The sequence below is a fragment of the Procambarus clarkii genome, chromosome 40 (assembly GCF_040958095.1).
Source record: "Procambarus clarkii isolate CNS0578487 chromosome 40, FALCON_Pclarkii_2.0, whole genome shotgun sequence".
Classification (NCBI taxonomy): Eukaryota; Metazoa; Arthropoda; class Malacostraca; order Decapoda; family Cambaridae; genus Procambarus; species Procambarus clarkii.
This window is the reverse complement of record NC_091189.1, coordinates 28833093-28846081: the sequence shown is the minus strand read 5'-3', so window position 1 is coordinate 28846081 and position 12989 is coordinate 28833093. Positions and strand designations below refer to the sequence as shown.

General features: G+C 38.6%; 1 protein-coding gene across 3 annotated transcripts in view; it reads left to right on the top strand.

The window, feature by feature from the left end:
• Positions 1-12989, top strand: part of LOC123758005 (nucleolar transcription factor 1-A) — a 118651-nt gene that overhangs the window by 38896 nt on the left and 66766 nt on the right. For all 3 annotated transcript variants that reach the window (XM_045742114.2, XM_045742117.2, XM_045742115.2), the window contains exons 6-7: positions 7159-7354; positions 9245-9386. In XM_045742114.2, coding sequence (XP_045598070.2) covers positions 7159-7354; positions 9245-9386 — 338 coding nt within the window. The remainder of the gene's footprint in view (positions 1-7158; positions 7355-9244; positions 9387-12989) is intronic.

The window sequence follows — 12989 nt, the reverse complement described above, 5'->3', positions numbered from 1 at the left end:
ATCGCTGTACTCAAAATTATTGTGTTCATATTAGTGATTCAATTATTATGTTCATAAAACAATAAACAAATAGTTTTACTGTTATTACACTATATAAACATGTTATATATATGTATCTGCATGTTTTATATACGTATCTGCATGTTTTGTTCACCATAAAGAACCACTAAGTTGGTATTGTGAGTCAAAAAGTAATGAAGAGTCGTCTTCACTCACCAGCCAGCCAGCCACTCGCCACCACTTCCTTACTCACCTCCTCACTTGCCAACATACTCCTCCAACCATACTGTTTTTGCTTTTATTCACTATACACAGACATTAAATATAAGTATTAACATGTTTTGTTCACCATAACTGTACATCTAAGCTTGTATGGTGAGTTCAAGCAATAAGAGATGTAGCTACACACATACAGTCAGCTGGTGGCTGCTGCGGTCACTGATTCAAGGCCAGACGCACTAATATTTCTCCTCCAACAATACTGTTAGTGGTGTTATTACACTATATACACACACACATTATATATAAGTATCTACATGTTTTATTCACTATACCTGTACAAATAAGCTGGTATGGTGCCCAAAGACTATAGTAGCCACCAGTAAACAACATGACATGTCATGCAGACGATGCACCTCCCTCACCAAAATGGCGGCTCTCAACATACTCCTATTGCTGTTATTACACTATATACACGTTATATATAAGTATCTACATTTGTGTTCACCATAGCAAACCACTCAGCTAGTATGGTAAGTCCAGTCAATAAAAGATGGCCACACACAGTCAGAAGATGATGCCACCACCCTCCCTCCCTCAGCATTACTCCTCCCACCATGGAGCACAGTGCTAAATGTCACAACAATCCTGCTATTATCAGAATCCTGGTCAGTTTTATCACAGTCAGGGGTCTTCTGTAATACTATCATCGCTAAATAATAGAAGTTACATATATATTTTGTCATTTTTAGGCGATGCTGTGGTCATAAGCTGAACAGCTATGCTATGAGCTCATGCTGCGTGCACCAGCCTTGGTCGCTCACTCAGTACTGACACTCTCACACCCAGGAATGTTGGCCATGATTTTTTTTGTAGGTGGCGTCTGCCAACTATCGGTCGTGGCTGCAATATAGCTGCCCTTATCCCACGCGGGGTGTTTAAATTAAAGCGCTAGACACTAAAACAGCTATTAATGTATTACGCGGTTCCGGTTTTGTTACTCAAATCATCTATATATGTATTATATATATATGTATTGTGCTATTAGTAATATTTTAATGTGTTTTTAATTTGTTAAATGTTTTTCACTGTGTGATTTGATACGAAAATTGTTCAGTTTAGCAATTTGACATTTTTCATCTTTTTAAAAATTTCAGTTAGTTAATAATTCATTAATCCCTGTACCATGAAATTGTCACATGAAATATGTGCGCATTGCAGGGATTAAAAATATTGCCCCCTGGTGCGTAGGAAAAAAATTCTTTCCAAAGAATTATTTTATCTTATATTGTTAAAATGCAGTCTCTGATCACGGGAAACTAAAACAAAAATATTGTATGTGACATACTTTAGCCGCGATGGACCTGGGAAGTTGAGCAAATTATGGGCGCCGAGTGATGGAGCGCTGGGAGTCAGTCGGCCCTGCGACCCCTTTAGGCGGCAGTTGCAGAGAATATAATGTTTCACAATTATTTTGATGTTTCTCATTCATTTCTTGTTTTTTGCTGTAATATTATTCAAAAATGCGTAATTTGTGGAATATATATAGTTCAAAGTGGAACATTGCTATTCTTAAAATTATGCGGCTCATATACTGTATGTGACATATTATATTCTACAATCAATCAAACAGTGTTTTTGCTGTTATTAACATTATATACTCCCATTGTATATAACCATCTACATATGTATTCACCATAACGAACCACTAAGTTGGTATGGCGAGCCTAAAAAACATAAGTGAGGTGCCACACACAGCCAGCCCTCCCTCACTCCTCTAACACCTTACTCACCAACATTCTTCCTCCCACCATACTGTTATTGTTTTTATTACACTATTTACACATGTTATCTATAAGTATCTACATGTTTTATTCACCATAACTATACAGCTAAGCTGGTATTGTGTCCAAACAGCACAGTGCCCACCGTACACTGCATGACAAGTCACACAGCAGACGATGCTACGATTACGACCCACCTCCCTCACCAAAATGGCTCCCCCCAACATACTCCTGTTGCTTTTATTACACTCTATACACACGTTATATATAAGTATCTATGTGTGTTCACCATAGCGAACTACTAAGCTAGTATGGTGAGCCCAAACAAGATTGGCTGCCACACACAGTGACGCTACCTCGATTCCCCTCCCTCCCTCCCTCCCTCCCTCATGAAAATTCCTCCTCCCACAATACTACGCACAGTGCTAATTATCACCACAATCCTGCTATTATCACACTCCTGGTCACTAAATCCTGTAAATAAATAATTTACCACAAATTTATTTTGTAAAGGAACTTAAGCAGTCATTCGAAGAATCCTAGAGGGACGAAATAATGCTGTGGTGCTGTGGCTTGCACTGTGAACATCGTAAACAACATTGGTTGACTGATATTTGAACATTGTACACAGTCATTATCACACTCAGGCTCTTCTGTAATACTATCATGGCTAAATAATACCAGTTACATATACATTTTGACATTATTAGGTGATGCTGTGGTCACACGCTGAACAGCAGTGCTGTGAGCTCATGTTGCATGTGCCAGCCTTGGTGGCTTCTGCAGTACTGAAGCTCTCACACCTGGGAATGTTGCTCACGACTTTTTTTTTTAAAATGGCGTGTGTTTACAAGAGCCCTGAGGAAGCTGGTATGAATCCTGTGTAGCTGCGAGAGTTTTGAATCATATGCTATACCTATAAGATCCCTGAGGAGCGTTGCCCACTACCCGTCGAGCACCTACAGGCACGTTGCGCAGTGCAGTGGTTAAACTGTTCCAGTGGCGTTCACGCTTGAGCCTTGATAGCTTAATTTCCTTGTGTTTTGGCAATTTTCGTCTTGCTCTCCCTTGTGTAATTTTCAATAAAATTAATTTTGTTAGATAAAGAAAAACATTTGGTTTAAGGTAATTTAATCCACCCTTTTGTGAAATATTTATCAGTTTAACACTATCGCTTTCTTTGGACACCCCTTGTGTCCACTTTTTTCTCTCATGTCCTAGTTTTGGACACTGCTCGCGTCCAATACAAAAAATATATGTATAAAATTCATTTTCTATCCGATGGACTTCGGCATAGTTTCAAAATGAGCACCTTTAGAGTGCACACAATTTGATATCAACATGAAAGATGTAACACAAAACTTGATGTCAGAACACTTGAAATATTATAAATACGTTTTTGGTCAAAATTTTAAAATATTTGTTAAAATTCTATTTATTGTGCTATTATTATGGGACTAGTTTTAAAATGCGTGCCTTTACATTGCAAACAATTTGATACTGAAATTAAAGATGTAACGAAATTTTATGTCAGAACACTGGAAAGATATTAATAATTTTGTGATGATGAGCGTCCAAAATTAAAATATTTGTTAAAATTCCAGTTATTGCTCTATTATTATGGGACTAGTTTTAAAATACGCGCCTTTATATTGCAAACAATTTGATACCAAAACGAGTGACGTAACACGAAGTGATGTTATTAAACTGAACGAGTATACACATTAGGTTGCGGGTGTGATAATTGGTTCTTGTTCACGGGTAACTTTTTGCTTTGCTAAGGGAGTCACGCTGGGTTTTTGGACAATATATGCATATACACCTATAGGGAGTTTAATTGCGAACACATTGATACCAAAACGAACGATGTAGCATGAGAATTAAGGTGAGGAAACTGAAACGAGTATACATAGTTAACTGATTTGGTGTGCTCACGGGTAACTTTTCCCGAATGTAGGCTTTGCTGTAGGAAGTCAAACTTGGCTTTTGGACCTTATATGCATATACACCTGTAGGGTATTCTATTGTGAACACAATGATACCAAAACGAATGACTTAGCTCTAGAATTAAGGTGAGAAAACTGAAACGTGTATACACATTTAGTGTCGCAGAGTGCTCGCCCGCACCGTTAGGTCTACTTCGTGCATACGCGCGGAGCGCACCGCCCGGGGCGCAATACTGTTAAAAAGCAAAGAGCATTTAACTAGAAAGTTAAATGGCATTGTCTGTGTTGCCAAGAAGCGCTTGGAAAGCCTAGATGAAATTTTGTTGAAGTTATTCGTAGCTGGATTTAGTATTTCTCCAGTGCCTCTCTCCTCAGTACAACACAATAAATGTTTGTTTAGAACCCTGCTCCACTGGTGCAGAATGTTGGCTTCCTTTGACTGCGACTCAGCTTAGGAAACAGTCAAGTGAACTACTCAGTAAGGAGCTATTCATATTCACTTAATATATTATTTAGTAAAATACAGCATATCTGTTAATTCATAAATTAAATTAACATTTGTATAAAAGTTTTATATTAAAGAAGTTTGACTTATTTATCTGACTGGCTTAAGAGCTTGATGTGCTTTGCTTGTTTACAGTAGATCCTCGATAATCTAATTGGAAATGGATATTATCTAAATTTTTAACATTTCTAGCTTATCAAGGCTTTGCCATTTTTTGCTCTTTATATACCTAATTTGCAAATCTCTGACAACAAACATTTTCTTAACTTCTTTTTGTGCTCCTTTTGATGTTTTATTTTGTAGGTGAACTGTTATCTCTCTAAAACACTTGTCCTCCATTACAAAGAATTAATTGGAGGTTTTCACAATCCATATAACAAGCTTCTTTAGTTTTCCTATGACTGTTATCCTTGATAATACAAGTAGATGATTTCCTGTCTGCCCTCTGCCGTAGTTTCTTCATGTGGAGATGCATATTTCCTCTGCAACCTAACCTTTTCGTGCAAGATAAAACTCGAGTTGTACAGATGATGATTCACCAATGGATTTTAAAACCTACCTAATTCAAACCAACCTAACCTAACCAACCGGGCCTAACACAACCTAAACTAATATACACAATATGTACAGTTTTGATAATTAGGAAACGAGCTTTGTTGAAGTGTCCAAAGTACAACTTAACCATACCTGTTTACATGGTCTGTCCATCTCTGCTCTCAGGGTACCACAGAGATCTACCATATTATGAAACATATTTGGCTCCCATGTTGCATAATTAACACTTTCGCGCTCTCGGCGCTCAAAAAAAAACAATACCCCAGATGCTTTCGGCACTTCGCGCGCCTACGCGGTAAGACCGAAAAAGTGTACTCTCTTTTGACTGTCCTGACAATAATTGAAGGCGCACGTATTTAAATTTGGTATCACTGTGTTCGCAATGAAATTGTCTATAAGAGCATACCTATAAAATGCCGCCCAAGCATAAGGAGTATCAACACCAAATAAAAAACTATGCAGATCACTCGCCGAGAGCGCCAAACAGCAACAAAATGTTTCCACTTTCTTAATGGTTGCGAAGCCTACAGTTGTCCTACATCGCTAATTTTGGTATAATTGGAATCGCAATAAAATTCTCTACACGGACATATGCATATGAATGTTTAATATAGGTAATTGCCCACCCGCAAGAGTGTGTGAAGTGGAGAGTAGTTAGCCGCGAGCGCACTGGCGAAAACACGGGGGAAATCATGCTTGGAAAGTTTATACGTTTCCTGACCCTACTTCTCTATGTACGTATTTCTTTTTTATACCAATGTGTTCGCAATAAAATTTTCTATAAGATGAACTGTATAACATTGGTACAAAGCATGTGTAAGAGAAGCGCCAAATATAGAACCACGTCGCTCAGTATGCGTTCGCGGCAGAAACGAACGCATTGTTTTCGTTCGTTTGATGTTTGTCATGTTTATACTTGTTGAAACATTTTATAATTTGTATGACAGTGATCGCAGTAAAATTCCCTACACAGACATAAACATAACACATACAAATATTTCCCACGTGTTGGATATATCAACGGCTAAAGGGAACCCACTGCCACACGCTCGCCACACCCCCAAACATACTTTGTGTATTTTTTTTTTACTCATAGAAGTTTATGTGATATAATATTCATTCTGGTACCAAAAAATTCGCAAATAAATTCTCTACAAAACAAAAGTATCCCCATCCATTTCGGTTAAAAAATGGAATTTATAGAAATATTTTTTCGATTGACGAGAAAAGTAGGCAGTTATGCGGAATCGTAAGAAAAACCAGTGACGAGTTATCTCTAATATAAAGCGCGAAAGTGTTAACACTTTTGTTCCTTAGGGACAGAGATGAAGTCCACAAATAACTCTGCGGATGTTCCTTAGGAACGTAAGTGACGGCCAAAATTAAAATATTTGTTAAAATTCAAGTTTTTATCTGATCTTTATGGGACTGGTTTTAAAATATGCACCAATGTCTTCCCATTTCTATTGCAAACTGAGATGACCATTGAGGTGAGAAACTTGAAAAAGAGTAAATACATTTGTGAGCAGGTATTGCGGGTGTGCCAATGGGTGTTCACTTACGGGTAACGCTTGGCCGACTTTCGGCTTTGCTGTAGGTGGGGTGCACCAGGCTTTTGGGCCTCATATGTATATACCCCTGTAGGGAATGCTATTGCAAACAAATTGATACTGAAATGAACGACATACAACGAAAATTGAGGTGATAAATCTGAAGAGAGTATACACATTTCAGTGTTGCTGCGCGCTCGCGGGAAACGCCCGGGCCACCTTGGGGTAGTCTGGCGTGCATGTCCAGAATGCGAGTGTTAATATGGGCCCTTCTTTAGTGAGAGTTGTTTGCTCCTTTCCTTGGGGCAGTACCCCTATTCTCTACGGTACTGTATGTAGTTTCGCTTCACAGTTTGGAGTTGTGTATGGGAGCACCCCAGAGTAATATTCAGAAAGGAGTTATTGCACAATGCTCAATACTTTCTTTTCTGTATTATTCTGTTTATTGTATTTGTTTTGACATTTTGAACCTCTACCTGAATTTTCAAGATTTTCTAGTTGGAGAATTGCACTGAATTTTGAAGGATTGTGGAATAACATGCTTTGGATATTTTAGCTTTGACTTCTATATTAAGTACAGTACTATCTATATATTACAGAGCCTCTACCTTGGTCAGTGGAAGAGGAGGAAATTCTGCTTGAAAAGATGAAGGAGCAGCTGCCCAAGAAGGACACGAAAAGTTTTCGGGTCACGCTAAAACATTTAAAGTGGGACGAAGTTGCATTTGGGGGTCGGACTGCTGAAGATTGCAAGACCAAATTTATGGAAATTATCTCTAAGTTTAATGCAATGAAGTGAGTAAGAGATGGACTTGTTTGTGTATGGTCAACCCTGGTTAAACTGGTTCCTTATTTAGCAAATTCTCAGGTTAACTGTAAATAAATATGATTTTTAAAAATTACTAAATTCAATCTAATAAATTGATTAGCTTTCTGAGTGAATCCTGAATAACCGGCTCATCTTGCCACCAGTAACTGTTCAGTACTCATTTGAAACCAAAAATTACCTGAATTTATCTGACCTAACCAGATGAGTCTGTCCTATAGATTACCTGTTGACAATTTCAATAGTTCGTTTGATATTGCTACCTAGCTAGGGACCAGCCTTCCTTAGTGATTGTCTGGTCTATGAGAAGTTGAATGGTAACTGCAGAAACAGTTCAGCAATCCCATATCTGTTATGTTACTCAGTAATATGTACCATAAATCTGTAACCCTGCTTCCAAACCAGTATCTGCCCAGGTCTTCTCTGACTCTAAACTTATCCAATTTATACCCCATTGTTTCATGTCCTAATTTTCTTTGCCAAATATTGGCTGAAAAACATTTATTTGGCAAAATTGGGGCTGCATTGTAGTAGATGTTACAGGTGAGGCTCTGTAATAGATATTTCCATTGTGAAAGTTATAAGGATTTTTTAGTTTTGTTATTAAATTAATGCTGGTCATGTGTTGTGAGGAACAAAACAACTTGTATGCATCTTGTACAATACTTGGCCATACCAAACATGCAAGGATGAAAGGCACTCCTGCTAACCATTTAGATATCTATATAGATATATTTCTCACTGTTGCCCTTACAGGATATGAAGGGGTGTACAATAAACTAGCCTAATTTATTGCAAGCAAACCCTCTTTATCAGGTAATACAGGTACTGATACAGGAATTACCTGTATGTACCATACAGGTAATTCTTCTGTTTCTATTTTCCAAATGCTTTTCCTCACTGCACTTGGATCATACTCGACTACAGTCTATTGGAACACTACTGTATAAATTGAGTAGTGTAGACACTACTGTATACATTGTTTCACTTCTAATAACTAAAATTGGTTAAATAGTTCTCTTCAGTATTTTTAAGTTGACTTTGTCATGGCTGTACCATAATCTTGTATATAGTATTATAGCTGTAGATTAAGAACATAAGACTAAAGGTACCGGCAGAATGCATGTTGGCGCATACAAGGCAGCTCCTATTTTTATATCCAATCAAACTTGTACATGTCTAGCCTTCACTTGAAATAGAGCAGCAATGTCGGGGCTATTATGTACCCTGTAATGTGATCCTTAAATCAACAACCCTATTCCCAAACCAGTATTTACCCAGTTCTTTCCTGCATCTAAACTTATCCAATTTGTATCCATTGTTTTGTTTTCTCCTTCTTTGAAGATGTATTTAAGCCATGTCTCCTTTGTGATATGCTTTTGTAAACATACAAAAGATCTTATGGCTCCCCTTACTCTGCCTTGCTAAGGAAATTAAATTAAACTTTTTTAGTATCTCTAAATGGAAGACTTCTAATTCATATACCATCCTTATTTGTATACATTCCAGTGAATTTATATCCAACCTATTGTGGGGCAACCAAAACTGAACTTCTTTGAACTGCATCCAGTACACAATTTAATTTAATACTGTACATGTATCTTTTTGTGTTTATACTTTAGGCTTGTATCAAGGTTTCCCTAAGGACAGACCACTTACCCTTACCAGGATGCAACCCTACAACAGTTGCCTAGCTCCCAGGTACCTATATACTGCTACATGAACAGAAGCATTAGGTGAAAGGAAACGTGTCCAATAATTCCTGTCCCACTTGGGAATCGAACCCGGGATTCCCAATTGGGAGTTGAGAATAAACCCAACTGTATTACGAGACCCTAATGTTTATTAATTTGTTATAGGTCACTTACAATGATGGTACAAGAAGCTAAAGAGCACTCGGTAGACTATGCATCCAGGAAGAAGCGAGTCTTAATGCCCATACACCGCTTCATGAAAGATGCTATAGAATCAGGGAAGTTGCAGCCAGCGCAAAAAAGTGGGGTAAGTTTCCTTAAGAAATACAAGCACTCATCATTGTGTCTGCATGTTTCATTGTATACATCCAAGTTTCTTGTGTCTTATATGTATTTTAAAGAGAAGTTTTTTCTTTTATCACAGTGGCAGAGTTCCCAGTTTTCTGTACTTGTTTGCTCGTATATGCAGTATATCCAGTTTTCCCCATACTTTCACTAGCCACTTTCTTTTGATAATTACTTGCTTGGTTACTTTCCATTCTTAAAATATTAGTCCAAACTTAAACTTTCTGCTTAGTATAAATATTCTTGGTTAATGTATATTGTTGTCGGTAATAGTTCCATCAAATGGTAACATTTCCTCATCTTTAACTTGTTAAAGTTGTTTATGATTCTGTATTAGCTCTGTCCATCAGAATGTCAAATAGTCAACAACGACAACTTCTTCTCCATTTACACAAGATTCACACACAAAGTTCACTACTCTCACTCTCTACCACAACCATTCTTTTATCCACATTCACTTTAGTAGTCTCGCACAACTCTTTAGAAAACTCAACTGCTGTGCTTAAATCTCTAGATGCCTTCTACAGAAGAACTGCAACATCTGCATTCATTTGTTTTTATATACAGGGTATAGTGGAATCTCGGTGTACGATTGCACCTGAATACAAATTTTCCAGTGAACAACTAAAATTTCATCAAATTTACATTATTACTTGTGGGGAAAATTTGATAGTGTACGAATATTTGGGTTACGTTACATTTATTGGAACGGATTAAATTCATACACGGGGTGCCACTGTATTCTATTTACTCCTGTGGTTTACACAAGTTACAGCTCAAAATAGGGTTCAGAGACAACGTGTTAAAAAACCATGGGTAGAGGGATAATGCATTAACCCCCAAACCACAAGGGGTCCAAATGGCTTCAACACCCACAGGCGCAAAAAAAAAAAAAAAAAAAAAAAATTATTTTTCTTTTTAACCCCTTAACTGCGCAACACGCCTGCAGGCCCACGTCTGGGGTGCGCTACGTGCCTCTGGGTATTTGTATTTTTCACGTTCTATTCAAAACTCCCGCGGCTACATCGGGTTCACATCAGCTTCCTCAGGGCTCTTCTAAACAGACCCATATTTAACACTTTCGCGTTCCCTGGGAGTAGACTGACCTTGACCCCCAAGTGAGCCGTTTGTGTGGGACACTGCGCGTCAGCACTAAAATGTTTATAATCTTTTCGGGCTGCTGAGCTTAATTTTCGCGGTATGTATTTAAATTTGGTATCAATGTGTTCGCGAGAGAATGCTCTAGAGGAATATATACATAAATTGTCACCAAATCCGACATGAGAACCACACCAAATAAGAAACTGTGGCATTCGTTAGTTGTGAGCGTTAAACCGCGCATCAATGTTTACGATGTTTTATGTTTGCCAACCCCATAATTGTTATTCGTGGTTTATTTTGGTATCATTCTGACCGCAATAAAATTCCCTACGCGGACATATGTTTATAAACAATAAATAATGGTGTCGCCCCACCCGCAAGAATGTGGGAAGTTGGCGTAGGGTTACCCGCTCCAGCGCGCCCAGCTGCACATGCGCTCAACCACAATTGAAAAGTTTATACTCTCCTCATGTTTGTGACCCTCATTTTCGATGTACGCATTTTATTTTGGTATCACTGTGTAGCTAATGAAATGTTCTATAAGAACATATGTGTAACATTTCACCAAAGCTAACATTACGCCACCACCAACTAAAGAACTGCGTCCTTTGTTTCGCGTTCACGCTAAACTCAGCTAAACTCTCCCCATATGTTTCTACTCTGTTTGTGTTTATCAAGTCAAAACTTGTTGCATATGGTTTTGTTTGGTATACCTGTGATCGCAATAAAATTGCCTACACAGACATATCCATAAAAGTTATACTACACAGGCGCGCCTCACCCCCAAACACCCTCAAACACGTCGATGCCTCACCCGCCCAAACACCCATTTCCACACCTGCTACACCCAATACACCCGCCAAACAAAAATATTTTTCCAATGGAAGTTTTTGTGCTACATTGTTCATTTTGGTATCAAAATACTCGCAATAAGATGCACTATGTAGACATACCAATCTGAGCAATAAGAAACGGAATATATATAGAGGTACCCACAGCAAAGTATGAAGAAGTAATAACTTCACAATGATGAATACAAAGTGTGTGTACTTACCTACGATGTGATGATGGAAGGTCAATAAGTTGAGCATTTGGTTATCCACTCCACCTGCTTCAGGAAAATGTCCCTGGAGTTGCTCAACAGATGTTACGTTAGGTGGAGTGGATGGTTGCAGAGGCGCTATTTTTTTGCCGCCCAAAATACCCTCTTGCGGTGGTATTTTGTATAGCATGGTGTGGCACATAGAGCAACTCCACATGTCTTGCACTGATACATAGTCTTTCCTTATCCCTGTCTTGATGCAAACACGACGCCGTTTACGTTTTGCAATTTTCACTATAGCATGGGTCAACTTCTTGTTCAGCCTATCCTCTGGATCAACAATACGTGGGTTTTTCACTGGTGGAGGACAAGGTTTAGGTTCAGATGCAGGCGTTTCCGTTTCAGGTTCTGTGTCAGATGAGGATGTGTCTTGTGCTTGGCGTACAGGAGGAAATAAAGGACATCTCACTCCAGATGGTCCCGGTGTTCCCAAATCATCAGAAGGATCTTGGTAATCCTCAGCATGTGGGATAGGGCTTTCAGTGGCAGGCCACTCATCCTGGTTCCACCTCAACAGGGCCCATATTGCTACCTCGTGAAACTGGAGTAGGGTCAATTTCTTGGCATCAGTTGTGTACATCTTGTACAACACATAGGCATTGTGTATAGCCATCTGAAGGAAATAAAATGTGATCATCTTCGTCCACTTATGTGATTTCCTGGTGAACCTGTAATATTTTACCATTTGGTCGAAGTGATCAACACCTTTCATGTTGGTGTTGTAGTTGCAAATGGCAGTGGGTTTGTTCACAGTTACAATCTTTACTGATGCTGATGCGTCACGTTTCCTCACTCTCTTCCTTCGTTGTACTTCTTGTTTGTCAGCATTATGGCAGTTTGTGATCAATGACACCACTCTCTTGTCTTTCCATAGGATAATAAAAGTGTTGTCCTTGCGCCTGAAAATTGTTTGATCAACAGGGAATTTACGTTTTGCAAGTTGTTGCAGAACTTTGGGGCGCCACGCTGCAATCTGAGTGTTCCACAAGTGTACACACCATGTTCCCGTAGCAATTCAGTGAGATGGACAGAGTTATAGTAATTGTCCATATAAAGATGATAACCCTTGTTCAATAAGGGTCGTATAAGGCCCATCACTGTCTCCACTGTTGTCTTACCAACTCCGGCATACACCTCAAAATCAATAATATAGCCAGTCCCTGCCTCGGCAAGCATGTACAACTTTACCCCATACTTATCAGGTTTATTTGGGTTGTAAACCTTGAAGGATAAACGACCACGCCACGACATTGTTCCTTCATCCAAACTGAGTGCTTTATTGGGAATGTAGTATGTGCCAAATTTGTTGGTAAAATAAGTAATGATTGTGCTCAGTTTTATCATTCGGTCCTTGTTGTTTGG